Source organism: Jaculus jaculus, chromosome 3, assembly GCF_020740685.1.
Source record: "Jaculus jaculus isolate mJacJac1 chromosome 3, mJacJac1.mat.Y.cur, whole genome shotgun sequence".
NCBI lineage: Eukaryota > Metazoa > Chordata > Mammalia > Rodentia > Dipodidae > Jaculus > Jaculus jaculus.
This window is the reverse complement of record NC_059104.1, coordinates 13,194,749-13,215,554: the sequence shown is the minus strand read 5'-3', so window position 1 is coordinate 13,215,554 and position 20,806 is coordinate 13,194,749. Positions and strand designations below refer to the sequence as shown.

The following is a 20,806-nucleotide window of genomic DNA, read 5'->3' as shown; positions in this document are numbered from 1 at the left end:
TGTGTTTGGCTAAAGATCCTGGACTGAGAGGCTTAAGATTTTAAGATGGAAAACTTCAAGCAAGTTAAACTTACAGGCACTGAGACTGGTTTAAGGTTACTGAAGCTGCTATTGTTGAACACATTAGCAATCTTAAAGAAAACAACCTAACTGCTTTACATAGAAACAATGGAAAGGATGCCTGAGGAAAGACTATGATAGAAATGCAAACTCTTTTGGAAAGAGTTGACTGGAGAAGGAACCTGCTCTTCAAGGTTATGATTTATTTCATCCCTGAATTAAGAATAAGGCAGTGTCCTGCAAACCTGGTCTTGGTTTTAGAAGCATGAAAAATGCATGGAGTGGTCATGAATTGCCCATGGCTTCAGGAGCTGCTGCCGAGACACACCATGAGGTAGGGCGTGAGGACCCTGATAGGATGGCAAAGCCTTTGGAAGATGGACCATGGTTTGCATGAAGACCTAAAGATATTCTGGATATACCAGGGGTGTGCAAGGGTTCCCATGGAGCACACTGTTGGCCTGGAATGGAAATGCTCCTTGCCTACTCTGCCCAGCTGGAGGGGCGAAACTGGAAAATCTGGAGATCATGAGTCTCTGGTTATATTGGTCGTGAACTGCAGAAGTTTGATGTTTACTTGATGGTGGTTGAGTTTGCATTGCTCTAGTCTCTCTGTATTCTGCCTTTTTCCAGTTGAAAATGTTTACTCTGTACCTTTATATGTTGAAAGTATTTAACTTGTTTAATTTTACAAGACTCACAGCTAAGAGACAATCTTAAATCTCACATGAGACTTGGGACTTTGGAACCATCTTAAGTTGGTCAAGACTGTGGAAACCTTTGAAAATGGACTGAATTCAATTCACAATGTGTGATGGTTTTGAATATATTAGGGGCCACAGCAGAATGTGGTAGTTTGAATAGATGGCCCCAATATAGTCAGTGTTTTATTAGCTTTTAGTTTGGATCTGCAGCCAGCTGGCTGGAGGAGGGGTCACGGGATGGATCTTATGGTATGGTGGTGGGTTTGAAATTCCAATCTAAAGATATGCAAAGTGCCTAGTTCCACTTGGAGTTCTTGAAGTATACTGTGTGGCTTTTGGCTTGTACTCTCTCTCTCTGCTTGGTCCTGTGAAGGCAGGCCAGTTTCTTCTGCCATTATGGAATGTCCCCTGGATCTGCAAGCTTCAATAAATATCCCTTCCTCCATAACTGTGCCTGGTTTGGAAGTTCATCTCAGCCAACCTGAAGCTGTCTGCCACACATGTAAGTGTCTCATATTTACTAAGCAAATATCTCCAGTAATTCAAGGCTGGCCACTTTAGACTGGCTCAAAGAATAAGAGACCATGATGTTCCTGCCTTGAGAGCTTATGTGTTTTAGCCCCTCTTAATTCTCTGGGAAAGATCAAGAAGCAATGAGTCAACTACTACTCACTCGGATATTGTAAAAAAATCCATCAGTTCAGACGTCGAAGCCTTGTTCCAGTATGTGAACAGAGCATCTGGAAAATAAGCGACGATTTGGTCAAAACCACTCTGTACCCATTACCGATAACTACCTATTACGACAGTGTAAGGATCTATTGTGGTTTCAATATAAAATGTACCCCCATAGGCTCATGTCTGGACACTTGGTCATCAGTTCGTGGCACCATTTGGGAAGTTCATGGAACCCTTAGGAGGTGGCACCTCGCTGGAGGAAGTGGGCCATGGCTCACTTCCTGTGCATGGCTCTGCCTTATGCTTCCTGTCTGTTTCACGCTCTTCTGGTCATGCCTCACCCACTAAGACAGAATGCATCTCCTTGAAACTGTGAGGTAGAAGAAACCCTTTCCTTCCTTAAGCTGCTTCTGGCCAGGTGTTTGGTCACAGCAGTGAATGGAATAGCTAGCCTCTCACACTGTGCTATTTAAGAACTGACCAAAGGGTAACACTTGAAATTTAATTACACATTATCCAGTGCCTTATCATAGACAAGGCTATTTAACTTACATATAATGTGCTCTTTAACAGCCTAGGAAATTCAAATGCAAGTGGGCATATAATCCAAAATTGGCTTTGTCATTTCCTACTACAGAACCTTCCCCTCTCTTGCAGGGAATTTGTTGGAAATTTCTTCATATTTCCAACACTGTGGCTTATGTGGGTCCTGGGGAATCGAACCTGGGTCCTTAGGCTTCACAGGCAGGTGCCTTAACCGCTAAGCCATCTCTCCAGCCCTGTCTTTGAGTTTTTAACTGAATAATTCAGGTTGGCCTGTTCTCACACTTGTCTTAGCCACATCATAACCCTCTCAATAGATGAACCACAATGGAATTAATCAGTCTCCCACGGAGTTGTATCATTTGATAGTTAAATGTTTTTGTTCTCTTCTACACGACGTTGAAAAGTAGGTGAAGAAATTTACAATAATAATCACTAAGTTGAGCTAGAGAGATGGCTTAGCAGTTAAGATGCTTGCCTACAAAGCCTCAGGACCCAAGTTCGATTCCCTAAGACCCACATAAGCCAGATGCACAAGGAGGCACATGTGTTTGGAGTTCATTTGCACTGACTCGAAGCCCTGGTGTGCCCTATTTTCTCTCTCTCTCTCTCCTTCTTTCTCTTTCAAATGAATAAAATAAAAAAAATTTTTTTTTAAATCACTGAGTCTTTGAAGCTTGAGTTGAGCAGAGAGGCCAGTGGACGTGGAGTTTTACTGGACATTTGCTGGAGAATGTACAAGCAGGAAGACATGGGACATAAAACCAAGAATCTATTAGGTGCTGGGCACCATCCTCATGGATATGGTGCCACCCAAGCATCACCCTAATGCTCCCATGCACCAACAGAGGCTCAGAAAGTTTCCTATTTACCTGCCTGAAAAATCCTGGCCATATGGGGATTGAACCCCACTGTAAATGATTCTGAATGACCTGACCCCCTGTAGCTAGTAATACGGGTGGGCCAGAAAGCTTACATCTTGGGGAATTTTGAGCTCGGAACACAAATGTATAAACTCTGGTAAGCTGAGCCTGGTATTCTGGAGACGGGTAAGCCCTGAGGAACCTTACAGCTACCCTGTGGGCATCTGTGGTTACAGCCAGCAATGCGGCATGCTCCTGGATTGGGTGGGATGGCTGAGCCTGCCAGCTGTCAGAGAGGGTCCCAGTGTGAATGGTACCCACTCACTAACTGTGGAATAAGGAAGGGGAAGGAGAAGCTTCAGAACCACCAAAAATTGATTTTGGTTATCTGTCTGATAAACTGTTCAGGGGCAATTTCGCCCTCGCCCAACAGCACGTACAAAAATCAATCATAGGTCGAGCCTCAGGCTTGAGTGTGGCAAGTTAAATAACACAGCTTCCAAAGAAAATATGGCAGACTAACGTTGTGACTCTAGAGACATGTCAGTTCTAAGATGGGACACGGGCATACAAGTTTTAATTTATAAAGGGAATAAAAAAGGTAACTAGAAGGCAACTGGGAAAAAAGGCTGGTCTAAAACTGTCGGACTTTTTGCACACGTATGGCATGTATGTTCACGCATGTGTGTGAATGTGAGCGCACATGTGTACACATGCATGTGGAGGCCAGAGGTTGACAGAGTGTATTTTCCTTAGTCACTCTCCACTTTATTTTTTTATTTTTATTTTTTTGGTTTTTCGAGGTAATGTCTCACTCTAGCCCAGGCTGACCTGGAATTCACTATGGAGTCTCAGGGCGGCCTCGAACTCATGGTGATCCTCCTACATCTGCCTCCCAAGTGCTGGGATTAAAGGCGTGCGCCACCAAGCCCGGCTTCCACTTTATTTTCTGAGACATGGTCTCTCACAGAATCCAGAGCTCACCACTTCAACTAAATTAATTGGCGACAAGTCCTGGGTATCCTTTTGTCTCGGTCTCCCCAGTGCTGGGGTTATAGGTGACGCTGCCACACATAAGGGTTTTTAAAATAATTTATTTATTTGAGAGAGTCAGAGAGAGACAATGGGCGCACCAGGGCCGCCAGCCACCGCAAATGAACTCCAGATGCATGCGCCACCTTGTGCAGCTGGCTTAGGTGGGTCCTGGGGAATCGAACCAAGGTCCTTTGGCTTTGCAGGCAAACACCTTAACCGCTAAGCCATCTCTCCAGCCCCACAGTTAAGTATCTATGTGAGTACTGGCGATCTGAACTCTGTCCCTCATGCTTGTGTGGCAAGCACTTTACTGACCAAACCATCTCCCAGGCCCCAGTCCCTATATATTTACCTATCACAACTTAAAACAGTTAAGCCAAATGTTACAAGATGCAGTTGGCTCCTACCGTCAGACATGCTTTTTAAGATGTACAGGAAACACATCAGCAGACTCTTAATCTCAGACTGGTCCAGTTTGTCACAGCGAACCACAGAATTCCCCAAAGTGCCGCTCTGCTGGTGCTGAGAAGGAAAGACAGGTAAAAATTTTCTACTTCATCATAGGGGGGTAATTCACGTCCCTTAGGAGAGAAAGTGTCTCAGCTACAGGTCAAGTCACACGATCCGCCAAGTTCAAGGAAACCCCGGGTGGGCACGAGTCAACAAAGGCATGCCTTCCCCCAAGTGTGGCACACACCACGCCACCTCTGACCTCTGACTTGTCTCCTTGGCACGCTTTCCCGGGGGACAAGCCAGAAGGCACAAGCCTTTCGCACCGGTTTCGGTGATGCCCAGTGAAAACCTTCAGAAATGCCAGTTACCTTCGCATGCAAAAACAGTATGAGTGCTGGAAACCCACACGTGAGTGAGAACTCAGAGGACCCCGCATGGCCACCCCGTCTCCTTAGGAGAGCAGCGAGGCCTGGAAGAAGAGCCACAGGAGTGTGCAACTGAGGCATCAGCTGCTTTTTTGGGTGGGGGGGACATGAGGTCTGATAGAGGAATAGGCAGAGGGAGCCGTCAACACAGCACAAGACCCTAAACTGACAGGGTAAACCCGCCATCAGCTTAGCTCAACACTGCAAACGCCAGAAAGCTCAGGGCTGAGGACAAGGGCAGTTTTATCACTAGGCAACAGGTTCACATTAAAAAAAAAAAAAAAAAAACAGTAGGAATCTCATCTCATCATTAAAAACATAGGAAAGTGGGCGTGGTGGCGCATGCCTTTAATCCCAGCACTTGGGAGGCAGAGGTAGATGGATCGCCGTGAGTTCAAGGCCACCCTGAGAAAGCAGAGTGAATTCCAGGTCAGCCTGAGCTAGAGTGAGACCCTGCTTTGAAAAACCAAAAAATAAAATAAATCAATTAAAATAAAATGAATAAAATATAAAACTTAGGAGATTAAAAAGAAAAGCCAAGTTATTTTTCCCAGTTGAAATAAAGAACTTTTTTTTTTTTTTTTAACAAAAAGCCAAAATAAAAATCAATGAGAAAAGACATTTCTTTCAAGGTGTTGTTGGTAGCCAATTAAAAAAATCTATATATTTGTAAAATGAGTGAGTCTAATTAACAAGACACACGCCCATTTTTATTCAAGGAAGAAGTACAGATGCAATTAGTGGCAAAACTGGTAGCGACGTGTCGCCTCGCCCGCTCACAGAATCAGAGCCACCAGGAGAAGCCAGTTCTTCTTGCAGTGGGAGGAAGGGTAGGACATGCAACGATTCCTCAGGCAAAGGTGGAATTGTTAGAAGCGAGAAGTCCACGGTGACCCGGTGTCTCCCGGCTGATTGGAAGCTCGCCTCCTCGTCCCCAGCACTGCGGATGACACAGGCTGAGTGCCGTCTAAGCAGCTTGTCCCTCTGCACACGAAGGCATGTCGGGGTCAAGGGAGAACACGTCACGACAGACCCAGACCGAGATGTCGTAGCTAAAGACAATCACATCAACGCCAGCCAGGGGGTGGGCGATGTGGGCACAAACCTCATGTTGAGGAAGGATGCTGTCAGACACTTTGAGGGACCAAGGAACCCATCCCTAAACACGTCACCTGCTTACTGGCAGAAGGTGTTTCCAGAACTTGAAGTAACTTGGGGGAGAAGACAAAAGATCCCAGGGGATACTAATCTATCCCAGTCTGAGGTTTAACACTAAGCATTATTCTTTCTCACCAAGTTCCAAATAATCCAAGCCTTTAATGTGGTCTATTTTCACAAAGCTGAAGTATGAGGAAAGAAGTGTTTATAGAAGGTAGGTTTGGTGTGGGTAGCATTAGTGAAATCATGCCTTAGCCTTGCCTACCAGATCCAATCCATTAATGCTCTTTGGAGCTGGTTCGGTGGGAAATACATGTGCGTGGGCAGCTGTGTTGGCAATGGTACTGTCCAGCATTCAGACTGGACAAGCTTCCAGAAATGTTTGCTCCTGGCTGCCCCACTATAAACACTGCCTGACTTTGTGATCCTTGAGCTGGAAATCAGTTTCAGGGGCTTCCCTGTCGCTGAAGCTCGCTGGCACATGCCTCAGGTGTTTGTGATTAAAGCCTCATCCCTAACCCCCAGCAGGTGGAGCCTTGCTGGGGGAGGTGTGTCACCTTGGGTGGGCGCTGGTCACACTCAGCTCACTCTTGTGCTTCCTCCCTGATGATGAGAAGATATGACACCTGCTGTCTGCTCCTGCCACACTCCCCATGCCATGGTGAGACTTGCCAGAAATAAGCTCTTTTCCTTGATGGGCTACTTTCGGCTGGGTGTTTGGTCCCAGTGATGAGAAGGAACATGCTACAGCAGAGGAGTTACCCAGCATCCATCAGGCCCTGGGTTTGAGCCCCAGCACCACAATAGAAAAATAAATTTTAGAAAACAAGAGTTTTTCTCCCACTGCACTGTATGCAGAATGGCTTCTTCCAGCTTTCTGTCAGCTGGTCTACCTGGAGGAGGTTCTCAGCTCAGTTCCAGCAGGATTTCTCAGTAGCCTTGCAGGCCAAGTATGTGGAGCCATCAGCACTAGGGGCTTACCATCTATTCCTGGTGGGAAACCAAGGGCCTCGGCACTGGCCTGTAATGTTTTGGGGGCATCCGGGACCTCCCTAGCCAACAACTCACTGGAAGGTATCCCATCCCTGGCACTGAAAATTTTCTAGCAACAATCTACGGCTCCTGAGTGTTCCACTGTCCAGAAAACGGAGGATTCCATATGATTTATGTTCGACTCTCCAGGTCCCACATAAGCCAGATGCACAGTGATGCAAACATGCAAGGTTGCATACTTGCACAAGGGGATGCATGCATCTGGAGCTAGAATGCAGTGGCTGCAGGCCCTGATGTTCCAATCATTCCCCTGCTTCCTCTCTCTTGTGTATTAAAAAAAAAAAGGCCAGTCTGTTGGGCTTGCTTAAAAACAACAACAACAAAAACAAACAAACAAACAAACAAACAAACAAGAGTTTCATGCCAGGTGGCTCACATCTTTAATCCTAGCACTCAGGAGGCTGAGATAGGAGGATTGCTACGCATTCAAGGTCAGCCTGAGCTACAGAGTGAGGTCCAGGTCAGCATAGGCTACAGTGAGACTCTGCCTCAAAAGACTTTCAGAGGGTGAGCCCCAATATCAAATAAAGCTCTGGTCATCTACCCCAAGCTAAGTGGGCTGATGTTTTTCTTGTTTTGTTTTGTTTTATTAAAATGTCACATTTAGCTGGTCTTGGTGGCACATGCCTTTAATCCCAGCACTCGGGAAGCAGAGGTAGGAGGATCGCCGTGAGTTCGAGGCCATCCTGAGACTACATAGTGAATTTCAGGTCAGCTTGGACCAGAGTGAGACCCTACCTCGAAAAACCACCCTCCCAAAACAACAACAAAAAACCCAAAACAAACAAACAAAAAGTCACATTTAACAAAGACTCAAGCATGAAGCAGTTTTCCTTTGGGCTAAAGCCACTAGCTATAAAAAACACTTGTGTGACTCAAGGAGAAGTTACCTTGTCCAGGGAATTGCTCTTCTCACTGTTCCTTTCTGGAAGGCTGTTTCCCGAATCTGTGCTGATGAGAGAGCCTCTGGAGTCAGCATTTCTCACACTGTTGATGTTGGGGGTTGAAGCTGTATATGGAGATGCTAAATGGAAGTTCAGGCAAGACCGAAGTTTTGGTAAGACAGAGCGTTGAGTGTCTTCCTCGTCACTCCCTACCTTAATCAGACAACCTACAGCTAGTCAAATCTGCTAGATTAGCTTGCTGGCAAGTCCCTGTCTCCACCTCCCAATGCTGGGATTACAGGCATGCACTGCTCCCAAGATCATCATTTACATGCTGTGGTGGTTTGACTCAGGCGTCCCCCATAGACTTAGGTGTTCTGAATGTTACGTTCCCAACTGATGGAGCTTTGGGAATTACTACCTCCTGGAGGCAGTGTATTGTTGGGGGCTTATGCGTGTTGTAGCCAGCTTCCCCATGCCAGTGTTTGGCACACTCTCCTGTTGCCGTTGTCCACCTTACGTTGGCCAGGGGGTGATGTCCACCCTCTGCTCATGCCATCATTTTCCCTGCCATTGTGATGCTTCCCCTCGAGTCAAGCCAAAATAAATCCCCATTTTTTTTTCCCCCAAAGCTGCTCTTGGTCAAGTGATTTCTGCCACAATGCGAACTTGACTGCAACACAGGGGCCTTGGGGATCTGAACTCAGATCCTTATGCTTGTGGGCCAAGCATTTTATACCAACTGAGCCAGCTCCCAGCCCCTAATCATTTCACCTTTAAAGAATCAGGTCAATATAGAGTGAGATTAAAAAAAAAAAATCAACTTCCAGGCTGGAGGGATGGCTAAGTGGTTAAGGCGTTTATCTGTGAAGCCTAGGGACCCTGGTTCAATTCCCCAGGACCCATGTAAGCTAGATGCACAAGGGGCACATGCATCTGGAGTTCATTTGCAGTGGCTGGAGGCCCTGGCATGCCCATTCTCTCTCTCTCTCTCTCTCCCTCTTTCTCTCTCAAATAAATAAATAAATAAAATATTAAGAAAAACCAACTTCAACCTGAAACATTGAGAATACATGTTAATTGGAAGTTGCCCTTTTTGCTCAAACCGCAGAAGCATGCATTAATTATTTCACAGTGGGATGGGAAAAGATTAAAGTAATTAAATGGTAACATCTGAAACTACTGAATCAAAAAAAAATGAGACCACACTCCAAACCCATAACATGCAAACTGTATGCTAAGGTGTCCTAGAAAATGCTGTGGGTGTCCATGGACACTTTAGGTTTTCCAGGGAACGCAATGGTACTTGACACTGGCTGCTGACTGTACTCCTGTAGTCCTTGTGATGTATCACAGCTGGGTGTCTGGTGGGTAATGTGACAAAAAGAAAGTTCGGAGCCGGGTGTGGTGGCACCCATCTTTAATCCCAACACTTGAGAGGCACAGGTACTGCATGAGCTGGAGGCCGCTCAGAGACGACATAGTAAATTCCAGGTCAGCCTGGTCCAGAGTGAGACCCTACCTCAAAAAAACAAAAAATGGGGCTGGAGAGATGGCTTAGCGGTTAAGCACTTGCCTGTGAAACCTAAGGACCCCAGTTCGAGGCTCGGTTCCCCAGGTCCCACGTTAGCCAGATCTCAAATAAATAAATAAATAAAAATTTAAAAAAAATTCTTAAAAAAATGTTCTGGACAAACAGCAATGTGCAGAAAGTGAAGATGGTAGTGAACAATTATTTATTTATTTGAGAGCGCCAGACAGAGAGGGAAAGAGGCAGAGAGAGAGAGAGAATGGGCACGCCAGGGCCTCCAGCCACTGCAAACGAACTCCAGACGCGTGCGACCCCTTGTGCATCTGGCTGATGTGGGTCCTGGGGAATCGAACCTTGAACTGGGGTTGTTAAGCTTCACAGGCAAGCGCTTAACCACTAAGCCATCTCTCCAGCCCAGTAGTGGACAATCTGATTCGAAAGTATAAGAAACTGAGTCCATTATGCACATATAGTCTATTAGTCACAGTTGTTAGTTTTTGAAATGCTAGGATGTAAATGTTTACTGAGTTACTTGGTTTTAAGACCTGAATAAACAGAAGAACTAGTTATTAACAAACTGAACTGTTAATAGATAAATTCGTTCATATTGGTTTTAGCCTAAGGACTCTATAAAAAAATTACTACGAAAATAAGATTGACCCTGACTCTGTGAGATAATGCTTGGGACCCTGTCATAAAGAATTACAAGCAGAAAGGATATCATCAGAGATAAAATTGTGATGCGAATGAAAAAAGAGGATATGAAGACAGAAATCAGTCTTTCCCTTGGTACTATGGAGTTGTATTTGAAAGTAATAGATTGACTTCGTTAGGATAAGAGTTTTAAAAATGATATATTAAAAATGACTCTTTGTTGTAGTTCATTGGGAGAAAGAGATACCACCGGTGAAGAAACTCAACAGTGGACACTGCAAGCCTTATAATTGGCCAGCCAGGCCAAATGAGCCAACGGGTGCAATAGTGGCACATCTGTCATGGTGGAAACCAACTGCTCTCCAATTGGACTAGAGGCCTGCTCCATGGGGGGGGGGGGAATACATCCCTGATACTGAAAACTTAAAACAGGGGTAGTCATGAGCCCTGGGGTGTAACATCTGCTGATGTCTGGAAAAATGTATACACTATGCTTATCAAACTGCCCAGTAAGCACTTCTCTTAATATTCATACCCTTATATTAATGCTACTCTCACTTTGGGTAGAGAATCTTCTCTTTTCTGATGGCAGTGACCTTGGGATGACTCAGAAGGTATCATAGTGCTGGAAAGAAGTGACTGGAGTACTGAGTAACATCTTGATCACACCTTCCAAGGCTCAGGGTCTAATGCGGAAGAGGTGGCAGAAAGAATGTAAGAGCCAAAGGAAGGGTAGGACTCTTTATAATGTGCTCCTCCGGACACAAAATGGCCTGGATATCCATGACCTCACAGTGTCTGACACTACCTACACAAGACCATCATAAGAGGAAGAAAAGATCATGAAATTAAAGTAAAAGAGAGACTGATTGAGATGGGGAGGGAATATGATGGAGAATGGAATTTCAAAGGGAAAAGTGGGGGGGGCAGGGAGGGTATTACCATGGGATATTTTTTTGTAATCATGGAAAATGTTAATAAAAATTGAGAAAAATAAATGAATAAATAAGTAAATAAATTTTTAAAAAATGACTCTTTGCAAGGGATAGGGAGATGGCCTAGCAGTTAAGGTGTTTGCCTGCAAAGCCTAAGGATCCAGGTTTGATTCCCAGAACCCATTTAAGCCAGATGCACATGGTGGCACATGCATCTTGAGTTCATTTGCATTGGCTACAGACCCTGCCACACTCATTCTCTCTCTCTCTCTCTCTCAAACAAATAAATAAAATATTTAAAAATTTTATTGTGGTCAATTTCTATAAAACATGGGTTTAAATTTTTATTTATTTATTGGCAAGCAGAGAGTGAGAGCAAGCAAGCAAGCAGAGAGAATGGATGCACCAGGGCCTCCAGCCACTGCAAACAGACTCCAAATGCATGAACCTCTTTCTGCATCTGGCTTTATGTGAGTATTGGTGAATCAAACTCAGGAAATCAGGTCATTAGGCTTTGCAGACAGGTGCCCTAACCGCTGAGCAATCTCCCCAGTCCCTAAAGGTGGGTTTAGGTCTTGAAATTCAATGAAGAACGAGAAGGAACTGGATCAGTTTCAAGTCCCTTTCATAACTGTACCAGGAATGCAGAGCCAACAAGCCCACATCAGCGTTCTGGTCATGCTGAGGAGTTGGATAGCGTCAAGGGAGTCACAGCGCCCCCTCACTAGGGTCTGATCATTTCCACGAAGTTCTGGATGATTCCTTTCGTGGTCCTATAGCGTACTGGTCACAGAGAACACAGCGGCAGGAGTCGCAACACACAGGCAGACTCGTGGACTCATCGGGTGGGTTCCAGTGTGGCACACAGCATGGGCGAAGCGACAGAACTGGCACAGTTCTAACGGCAGCCAAACAGCAGCCCTGAGTAATTCCTGTGCCAAGTATGGCCCATCCTGCACTAGGTTTCTAGTCCCGACAGTGATTCTATTTGGGAGATAAGGATGTGGAGGGTGAGGGCGTGGACGTCCCAACTGTGGCAACTGGTCAGTGGTGGAGCCCAGATGCACAACCCTAACCTAAGCTGATGCTCTGAAGGTCAACTCTTCCCCATGCCCAGAGCAGTGGCTTGGCACGTGGGCCAAGCAGGGCAGAGGCAGAGTGAAGGATCCAGAAGAGGCAAATGCAGGGTTGGGACAGCAGCCAACATTTGCTGAATGTTTACTGTGTGCCAGGCTCTGCTCCAGGCATTCTGTGAGAGTTAACTCTTTTTTTTTTTGTTTGTTTTTTTGAGATAGGGTCTCACTCTCGTCCAGGCTGACCTGGAATTCACTATGGAGTCTCAGGTTGGCCTCGAACTCATGGCGATCCCTGCCTCCCGAGTGCTGGGATTAAAAGCGTGCGCCACCATGCCTGGCTCCGTGAGTTAACTCTTTTACTCTTTAAAATGCTAAGTGAGGGAAGCATAATTATAAAAAATAGACACAGGGCTGGAGAGATGGTTCAGCAGTTAAGGTGTTTGCCTGCAATGCCCAAGGACCCGGGTTCAATTCCCCAGGACCCACGTAAAGCCAGAGGCACAAGATGCATCTGGAGTTTGTTTGCAGTGGCTAGCAGCCCTGGTGCGCGCCCATTCTCTATTTGCCTCTCTCTCTCTCTCTCTCTCAAATTAAACTATATATACATAAGCAGATTAAGGGGTTGGTTGTGCAGGACACATTTGAGCCTTGGTGTGGGTTTTCCAATGTTATTTCCAACCTCATCTCATCACCTACCATGTGAATGGCTTAGTAATAATACAGAAAGCAAGAACGTGTACTCAGAACGGATGCCGGTCCTGTGAATGAACTGCAAAAAGGTATGGACCCTTTCCTGCCCCGTGAATTTGTACCATGAGTAGATAACCCACCAACCATAGTCATTCATCTACTCAGTGTGGTTCAGACGAGGAGAAACAACACTGGAAGACTGTGCACATGTACTGTGATTCCTTGAGGGTGAGAACACGCGCGTGTGCTCACACACACACCTCTACCTATAAATATGCCCACAGCACCATTATGCTTGTGAGGTCACAGCTCGACTGGTAAGGACATAAATAGATGGCCTTTCTCATGACAAACTTCTTCCTCTGCATCCTGGCTCAGGCCATCTGTTTGCCTCCCACGGGGCTGCTCTTCTGTTATTCCATACAGAAAAATGAGAGAAGTTCTGAACACGCATTTCCAGACTGAACGCTCACTGTGAACTGTGACTTCCTTCAGTGTCAGGAATGAGACCTTCACATTTTATCCATGTCACCAACACTACAAGGAAACCTTCCTCCTGCCCCAACACTTGCAAAGACGATAACCCTTCTCTAAAACCGTCAGGAACCCAAGTAAGACCACGACAAACCAACTTACCAAGCATTAACAAAAGGCAAAATAGCATGGCATGAGATTAAATACTTGCTGCTTTTAGACTCAAGAATTTTGGATTTTTTTTTGCTTGTTTTTGGTTTAGCATTTTCCATGATTATAAAAAAATATCCCATGGTAATTCCCTCCCTCTCCCCTCCACACTTTCCCCTTTGAAATTCCATTCTCCATCATATTACCTCCCCATCATATTACTTTTTTTTAAAAAAAGTTTTTGTTTATTTTTATTTATTTATTTGAGAGTGACTGACAGACAGAAAGAAGCAGATAGATAGAGAGAGAGAATGGGTGCACCAGGGCCTCCAGCTACTGCAAATGAACTCCAGATGCGTGTGTCCCCTTGTGCCTCTGGCAAATGTGGGTGCTGGGGAATCGAGCCTCAAACTGGGGTCCTTAGGCTTCACAGGCAAGCGCTTAACCGCTAAACCATCTCTCCAGCCCTGTTTTCGGCTTTTCAAGGTAGGGTCTTGCTCTGGCCCAGGCTGACCTGTAATGTAGTCTCAGGGTGGCCTCGAACTCACAGCAATTTTCCTACATCTGCCTCCCGAGTGCCGGGAATAAAGGTGAGCGCCACCATGCCTGGCTGAATTTTGGAATCTTAATTACAGTGTGCGTGAGCGAGACTTCAGTCATGAACTGTCACGACACTCTTTCCCTTTGGCCTCCAGCCAAGTAAAATTTCTATTTTCATATCACTTTAAAGTGAATATAACTCGCCCATGGCTAGATCCTTCATGTGACCCTCCAAGCAGCCAGAGACCGAAAAGAAGGCAGTAAGTCAGACCTCCAGCTCCTAATTCACCATCAGTGATGTGGAAGATGAAAGACACTTTGAGTAACATAAGAGAGAGGCCAATTAAAGGAATCTCAACACCTACAAAGCAGAGATCCAGAGGCTCCTAAGAGCGCATCACTGAAGGAGACTTAAAACTCACCCACCATGGCTCAGGGAATTTTATAGAAGAGGGGACAGAAAGACTAAGATCCACGGGTTGGGACGTCATGCCCACAGGCATTGCCCCCCACTAAAAAAAAAACCTGCTGCTCCCACAACACATAACGCACAACCCCATGGGGAATACCTGCAACCCCACTGAGGAGCATCCCCAACGGAATGGGGGCAGGGATGAGGGAAAAGGGAGGACCGATCCATGATGCATCCATACGAAAGATGTTGTTAATAATAGTAATAGAAACAAAAAAAGCAGGCAATATTACCGATGCCAGAGATGGCGCCCAGGAGGTCCTTATGTAGGCTGTGGTCGAGTGTGTTTCCTTTCTGCGGGGTCACGAGTGGGTTCCCAGCCGGCATGGAGAGAGGCTCATCCTTCATGATCTGTGAGAGGAGGAGAGGGCGGAAAACTCCATCGATGGTTGACCGCGACAGCTTGCGGTCGCAGGCAGGGGACGGAACAGCCTGACTTGTGCCACATCACAAGCGAAAAGCCAGTGTACGGAGCAAGGGAGGCGGCCTCGGAGGGAGGAGGGAGCCACCAGTCTCTGAATGTTTGGAGGGTCATGGAAGCTGTGTGTGGAGAAATTGTATAAATTGTTCTGTGTGTGTGTGTGTGTGTGTGTGTGTGTGCGCGCGTGTGCGTGCAGGCATGGGTTCCAGTGACAGGCCAAAGGTTGATGTCACTCTCCACTCTATTTAGTGACGCAGGGCCTCTCACTGGAACCCAGGGCTCATGGGTGTATCGAGTCTAGCCAGCTAACTTGCCCCAGAACTCCTTGCCTTGACCTCCCATGGGCTAGCATTTCATTTATAGGGGTCATCACGCCCACCCAACACTTACGTGGGTGCTGGTGATCCAAAGCCCACTCCTCATGCTTGTGTGACAAATACTTTATCCACAGCCCCAGAACTGTATTAATTTTAAGATTATAACTCCCCCCCACAACACCCCAAAGGGGATTTTACTCTGGTGAAAGCCCAAACAAGAACTTGTGTTCATTTTTCTCAGGGTGATAACAGGAGAGAGAGGTCGGTCACATTCTGTCCTGAATTACTAATTCTGCTTAGAAAAGCACGGAGTTTGAGAACTAGCTTGTGGCTATCACTGAGGGGTGGCAGGATGAAGTTTATCCCTGGGAAAACAGGACAAAGCAAAATTCCAACACCCATCATCTCAGGGTAGCATTATTTAGGGGGAAAGTCTCCAAGTGTTTGCTGAAATGTTAAAATAATAATATTAACAATGGAGTCAGGTCATGGGTCCATCATAAAACGGAAAGGAAATGAAGGGGTGACAGCTGTTCAAGTTATCATTGGCAGATAAGCCCTCTGAAGCCAGAGAAGAACTTTGGGAAGAGAAAGGATACAAGTTTCAGCTTGTAAAAGTTTCACAAACAGGCCGTGAGTGGTGGCGCACGCCTTTAATCCCAGCACTCTGGAGGCAGAGGTAGGAGGATCACCGTGAGTTCGAGGCCACCCTGAGACTACGTAGTGAATTCCAGGTTAGCCTGAGTTACAGTGAGACCCTACCTCAAAAAAAAAAAAAAGTTTCACAAACTGTAATAATTAAGACTTATTATGGGTTAATTTAAAAAAGTCATTGATATCAGAGAGGCAACAAGGAATGTTAATGTTTTGAAAATATTGAATTGTATACTGATTCCAAGGATCTTTTTCTTTTTTTTGTTGTTTTTGTTTTTATTTTTCGAGGTAGGGTCTCACTAGCTCAGGCTGACCTGGAATTCACTATGGAGTCTCAGATTGGCCTCGAACTCACTGCGATCCTCCTACCTCTGCCTCCCGAGTGCTGGGATTAAAGGCGTGCGCCACCACGCCTGGCCTTTAAGGACCTTCTTTTAAATAAGAAAACAACACGTATGAAAGACTGAGTAAAAATAAAACAATTTCTAACCAGAAAGTTTCAGAAAAATTCTAAGGCCTTTCTTTAGTTGGCCTGACTTTCCACTCCTCTGTAAGTATTGCAGAAAATGTTATGAATTACGGAGGTCAGAGCTTGGAGGTGGGGGAAGGGATCCCATGTCCTCCTAAGCATCCCTGACTTCCAGTCCAGTGAAGAGAAACTAGGGCACAAAGAGATGGCCTTTCCTAGACTGTGGAGCACTGAAGCTGACACGAACTCTAAGAGACTCAGAACTAGGCCATTTTAAAATATCTTGTCGGGCTGGAGAGATGGCTTAGCAGTTAAGCGCTTGCCTGTGAAGCCTAAGGACCCTGGTTCGAGGCTCGGTTCCCCAGGTCCCACATTAGCCAGATGCACAAGGAGGCGCACGCGTCTGGAGTTCATTTGCAGAGGCTGGAAGCCCTGGCGCGCACATTCTCCCTCTCTCTCTCTGCCTCTTTCTCTCTCTGTCACTCTCAAATAAGTAAATTAAAATAAACAAAAAAAATTATGGGGCTGGGGAGATGTCTCAACACTTATAGGTGCTTGATTACAAAACCTGCCCACCAGGGTTCAATTTCCCAGCACATAAGTTGCGTGCAAAATGTGGGAAAGAGGAGCCAGGTGTGGTGGTGCATGCGCTTAATCCCAGCACTCGGGAGGCAGAGGTAGGAGGATCGCTGTGAGTTCGAGGCCACCCTGAGACTCCATAGTGAATTCCAGGTCAGCCTGGGCTAGAGTGAGACCCTACCTCGAAACAACAACAACGACAACAACAACAAAAAAATGTGGGAAAGTGTCTAGTGTTTGTTTGAAGTGGCAAGAGACCCTGGCATGCCCAAACACACACATAAAAGGTTTTTTTAAATAGAAATTATTATGGAGTCATATTTGGTAGGCCCTATAGCCAGCCAATGGTGTCCTTATGAAAAGTAAACAAAATAAAAAAAAAAAAAAAGAGGGCACACAAAGATAGACACACATCAAGGAGAACTGTGCAGAGCTAAATGCGAGTGGACTTGGGCAGCCGGAAGTCCAAGAAGATGACCAGCGATGGCCAGAAACCACCAGAAGCCAGGAGAGAGAAGGCAAGCAACAGTTCTTCCCCCAGAGCCTCCGGGGACCCCGTGATGATCTGGGACTGTCGCTGTGGAGAACAAACTGCTGTCGTAAGCCACCCACCCCCCCTTGGCACCCTATGCGGCAATCGGTCCCAAGACAGAAGAGAAGCTGCGACCGTGTGACTCTGCTTACGTACGCTGCCTGGGTTCACAGGGAAGGGCGACACGTCCCTCACGTTGATCCGCTGGACATTTTCAATAAGCAGACCGAACAGGGGCAGGTAGAGAGTGGCTATCCTCGCCTGGTGGGTCTGAAACAAAGGCACACGTGGTAAGATCTTCCCCAAAGCTCTGGGTGCCAGATGACAACGTTTCTCAGGCTTTTTCTCCCTTCTGGGAATCGTGGACAGGTATGTGATTTCATTCCAGAGCATGGAGAGGGTCTTGGTGGCGTTATTATCATTCTACTCACCGGTTATTTTTTTTTTTTTTGGTTTTTCAAGGTAGGGCCTCACTCTAGCCCAGGCTGACCTGGAATTCACTATGGAGTCTCAGGGTGGCCTCGAACTCACGGCGATCCTCCTACCTCTGCCTCCAGAGTGCTGAGATTAAAGGCGTGCGCCACCACGCCACCTCGCCCCGCCCTGGTTACTTTCTAGCTCTTAAACTACAGGCCCTTTCCCACTGCGGGCTTCCCTTGGGGGCGCACTCACCCTTGTGGCGTATCTGTCATCAAAAGAGTGCTTGATCAGCAGGTTTTTGAGCACACTGATGGCGATCACGCGGACCTCCCGGAATTCCTGGAGAGCGGAGCCCACCTCTCTCAGTAACAGTCCCACCAAGAAGTGGTTTCGGCAGAACTCGTCCGTTAGGGAGTAGTCAAGCTGGAGGTCTGGGAGGAGGAGAGAAACTCCTTTGGTTTGAGAGGATCCAAGGTCTCCAACACAAGCCCATTGTCTGCATTCAGTCCACCATGTGTGTCTCCACACGGTAAGATGTGGCTTCATACAGAAGAGGTGGATCTAAGATGATATCATCTCCCTTCCTTCCTTCCTCTGCTTTCTTCCTTCCTTCCTTCCTCCCTCCCTTCCTTCTTCTACACACGGTAAGATGTGGCTTTATACAGAAGAGGTGGATCTAAGATGATATCATCTCCCTTCCTTCCTCTCCTTTCTTCATTCCTTCCTTTCAGAGAAAGAGGCAGATAGATAGACAGACAGACAGACAGGTACTGAAGGGGTGAACCAGGACCTCAAGCAACTGCAAATGAACTGCAGATGGCATGTGCCACCTTGTGCATCTGGCTTTACTTGGGTACTGGGAAATCGAACCCAGGTCCTTAGGCTTTGCAGGCCAGCACCTTAACCACTGAGCCATCTCTCCAGCCCTGCTTTATTTTTCTTTGACACGGGGTCTCACTGTGTAAGACTGCTTTAAAGACACACTATACAGCCAAGGAAGATGTTGAATTTCAGATCCTTCTGCCTTTATCTCCCAAGTGCTGAGCAGACAGAAAAGAGCAACCACATCTGGCTTATGTGATGCTGAAAATCCAACCCAGGGCTGTGTGCATGCGGCAAGTGCTCTTTCAACTTAGCTGTATCTCTGTCCTCACCGCTCTACTTAACACATCCATCTCATACACGGAAACAGGCTGAAATACAAATGAAACGGCACTGGACTCTGACTTTAGAACCATGGCAGTCCACATGACTCGTGAGCAATCTCATGGCCAGGTTTTAGAATATATGATAGACTCTTCTTAAAACCTACAATTTGGCTATTGATAAATTAAAAAAATAAAGTTACTGGGGGCTGGAGGGATGGCTTAGTGGTTAAGGCATTTGCCTGCAAAGCCAAAGGACCTAGGTTTGATTCCCCAGGACCCTCATTAGCCAGATGCACAAGGGGCCGCATGCGTCTGGAGTTTGTTTGCAGTGGCTGGATGTCCTGATGTGCCCATTCCCTTTTTCTTTGTCTCCCTCTTTCTCTCTGTCAAATAAGTAACTAAAAATAAATTATTAAAAAAAATAGAGTTATTGGATTAACAGAACCATGGAAGAGTAATTTGTACTTAAAACTACATAATTAAAGGATAAACAGACAGGTCCTTTACTTCCCGAGTTTAGTTCTCCATTCCCTGGTCATCAATGACTCTATGGTCCCAATAAAACCTAATGTGTTTGAAATGAATATGTCAGCATATTTTCTATTTATTCTGCTTTTTCTGAATGAATAAATTATTTTTGTAGTATTTTCTCAGATAACATCTTAATACTTCTTACGTCAAAAAAAAATTGACATAAGCTAAAGTTGAGAATTGACAGAACAATGAACTAGTGATTCATCAGCCAGCTAAAGGACAAAACTGAGAGCTCTTCTGTACAGAGATCTACGTAAACGTTAACTCTGCCGACAGGGTTAGTAAAGGCAGCTGGCCAGTTACACTTCCACCACCGGCAAAGGAACCCTTACAGCCACACCGCTGACTGCCACATCTGTGACAGTTACTTAGAAATCTCCCCAAAGTACTGACGAGTCCTATGGAGCTCTTTAGTAGAAGGGCAAGAGTCATCACATCCAGCCATTTGATTATTAAACCCAGCTTATGCAAAAAACAGTTCACAGCCTGAGCTCACATGAGTCTTAGAAGAAAATTACTTATAATTTAACTGTGCAAGGTGTCCAGTTCAGTGCCTGTGTGCATGAGTGTGCACATGTATGTACAAGTGTGTATATGTGCATGAGATAGAAGGCCAGGTGGAGCAAGGGAGAGGGAAGAGAAAGAGTGCTGAAAAGATTTATTCCTGTCCATGTAGCAAGTTAAATGATCCCTACGTGACCTCTGCCCACCTGCCAAGGGGAGCCCGGCCTTGTTCCAAGGACTCTGGAGGTCCAGTGAGCGCGCTCTGTGGGTCTGCTGGAAACCTGGAGGATTTAGGGTCCAGCTAGTTCCCCAGGCCAAACAAACAAGGCCTGCAGGGTCAGAGGGCAAGGGGGTGGGGACACAGTACCTCTGCCCAACTGCTGGGTATGAGAACCTGGACAGGGGAAAGGAAGGAGTCTAGCATCCAGTTCAGAAGGCTGGGGTAAAGTTTGTGTGCCAGGCAGGGGTTATTTATTTCTAATTACTTCCAGGCAGGAAGCAGGAAAGAGAGGCCCCTATATAGGAATGTGGCCTGAAGCCTGAGGAAGAAATGAGGGTGAAGATCCTCAGAGAGAGGGGGCATTTGAAGCTGAGGGGTGTCAGAGTGGACCAAGAAGGCGTGCTTGAAAGGCTGGGAGCGGTGGGACGTCAGACAAGGGACGGGCCAGGGCCAGACTTGATATGCGCAGTGCCCGGCTGAACCTGGAGCCTGCGAAGCGTCTTTCCAGACCTGCATGTGCTTGCCCAAGCTCCCCAAATGCTCCCTGACCACCCTAGCTCAGCTGCCCCTCATTTATTTATTTGAGAGATGGGGAAGGAGTGGGCCAGGGCCTTCAGCTGCTGCAAACAA

The 20,806-nt window shown here is 46.3% G+C and overlaps 1 protein-coding gene across 18 annotated transcripts in view; it reads right to left on the bottom strand.

The window, feature by feature from the left end:
• Dock9 (dedicator of cytokinesis 9) overlaps nucleotides 1-20,806 on the bottom strand; it is a 362,490-nt gene that overhangs the window by 68,107 nt on the left and 273,577 nt on the right. For all 18 annotated transcript variants that reach the window (XM_045145642.1, XM_045145649.1, XM_045145646.1 and 15 more), the window contains exons 31-36: nucleotides 18,023-18,201; nucleotides 17,507-17,620; nucleotides 14,612-14,729; nucleotides 7,863-7,996; nucleotides 4,291-4,405; nucleotides 1,438-1,504 (exon numbers count right to left, since the gene is read on the bottom strand). In XM_045145642.1, the coding sequence (XP_045001577.1) occupies nucleotides 1,438-1,504; nucleotides 4,291-4,405; nucleotides 7,863-7,996; nucleotides 14,612-14,729; nucleotides 17,507-17,620; nucleotides 18,023-18,201 (727 nt within the window). The remainder of the gene's footprint in view (nucleotides 1-1,437; nucleotides 1,505-4,290; nucleotides 4,406-7,862; nucleotides 7,997-14,611; nucleotides 14,730-17,506; nucleotides 17,621-18,022; nucleotides 18,202-20,806) is intronic.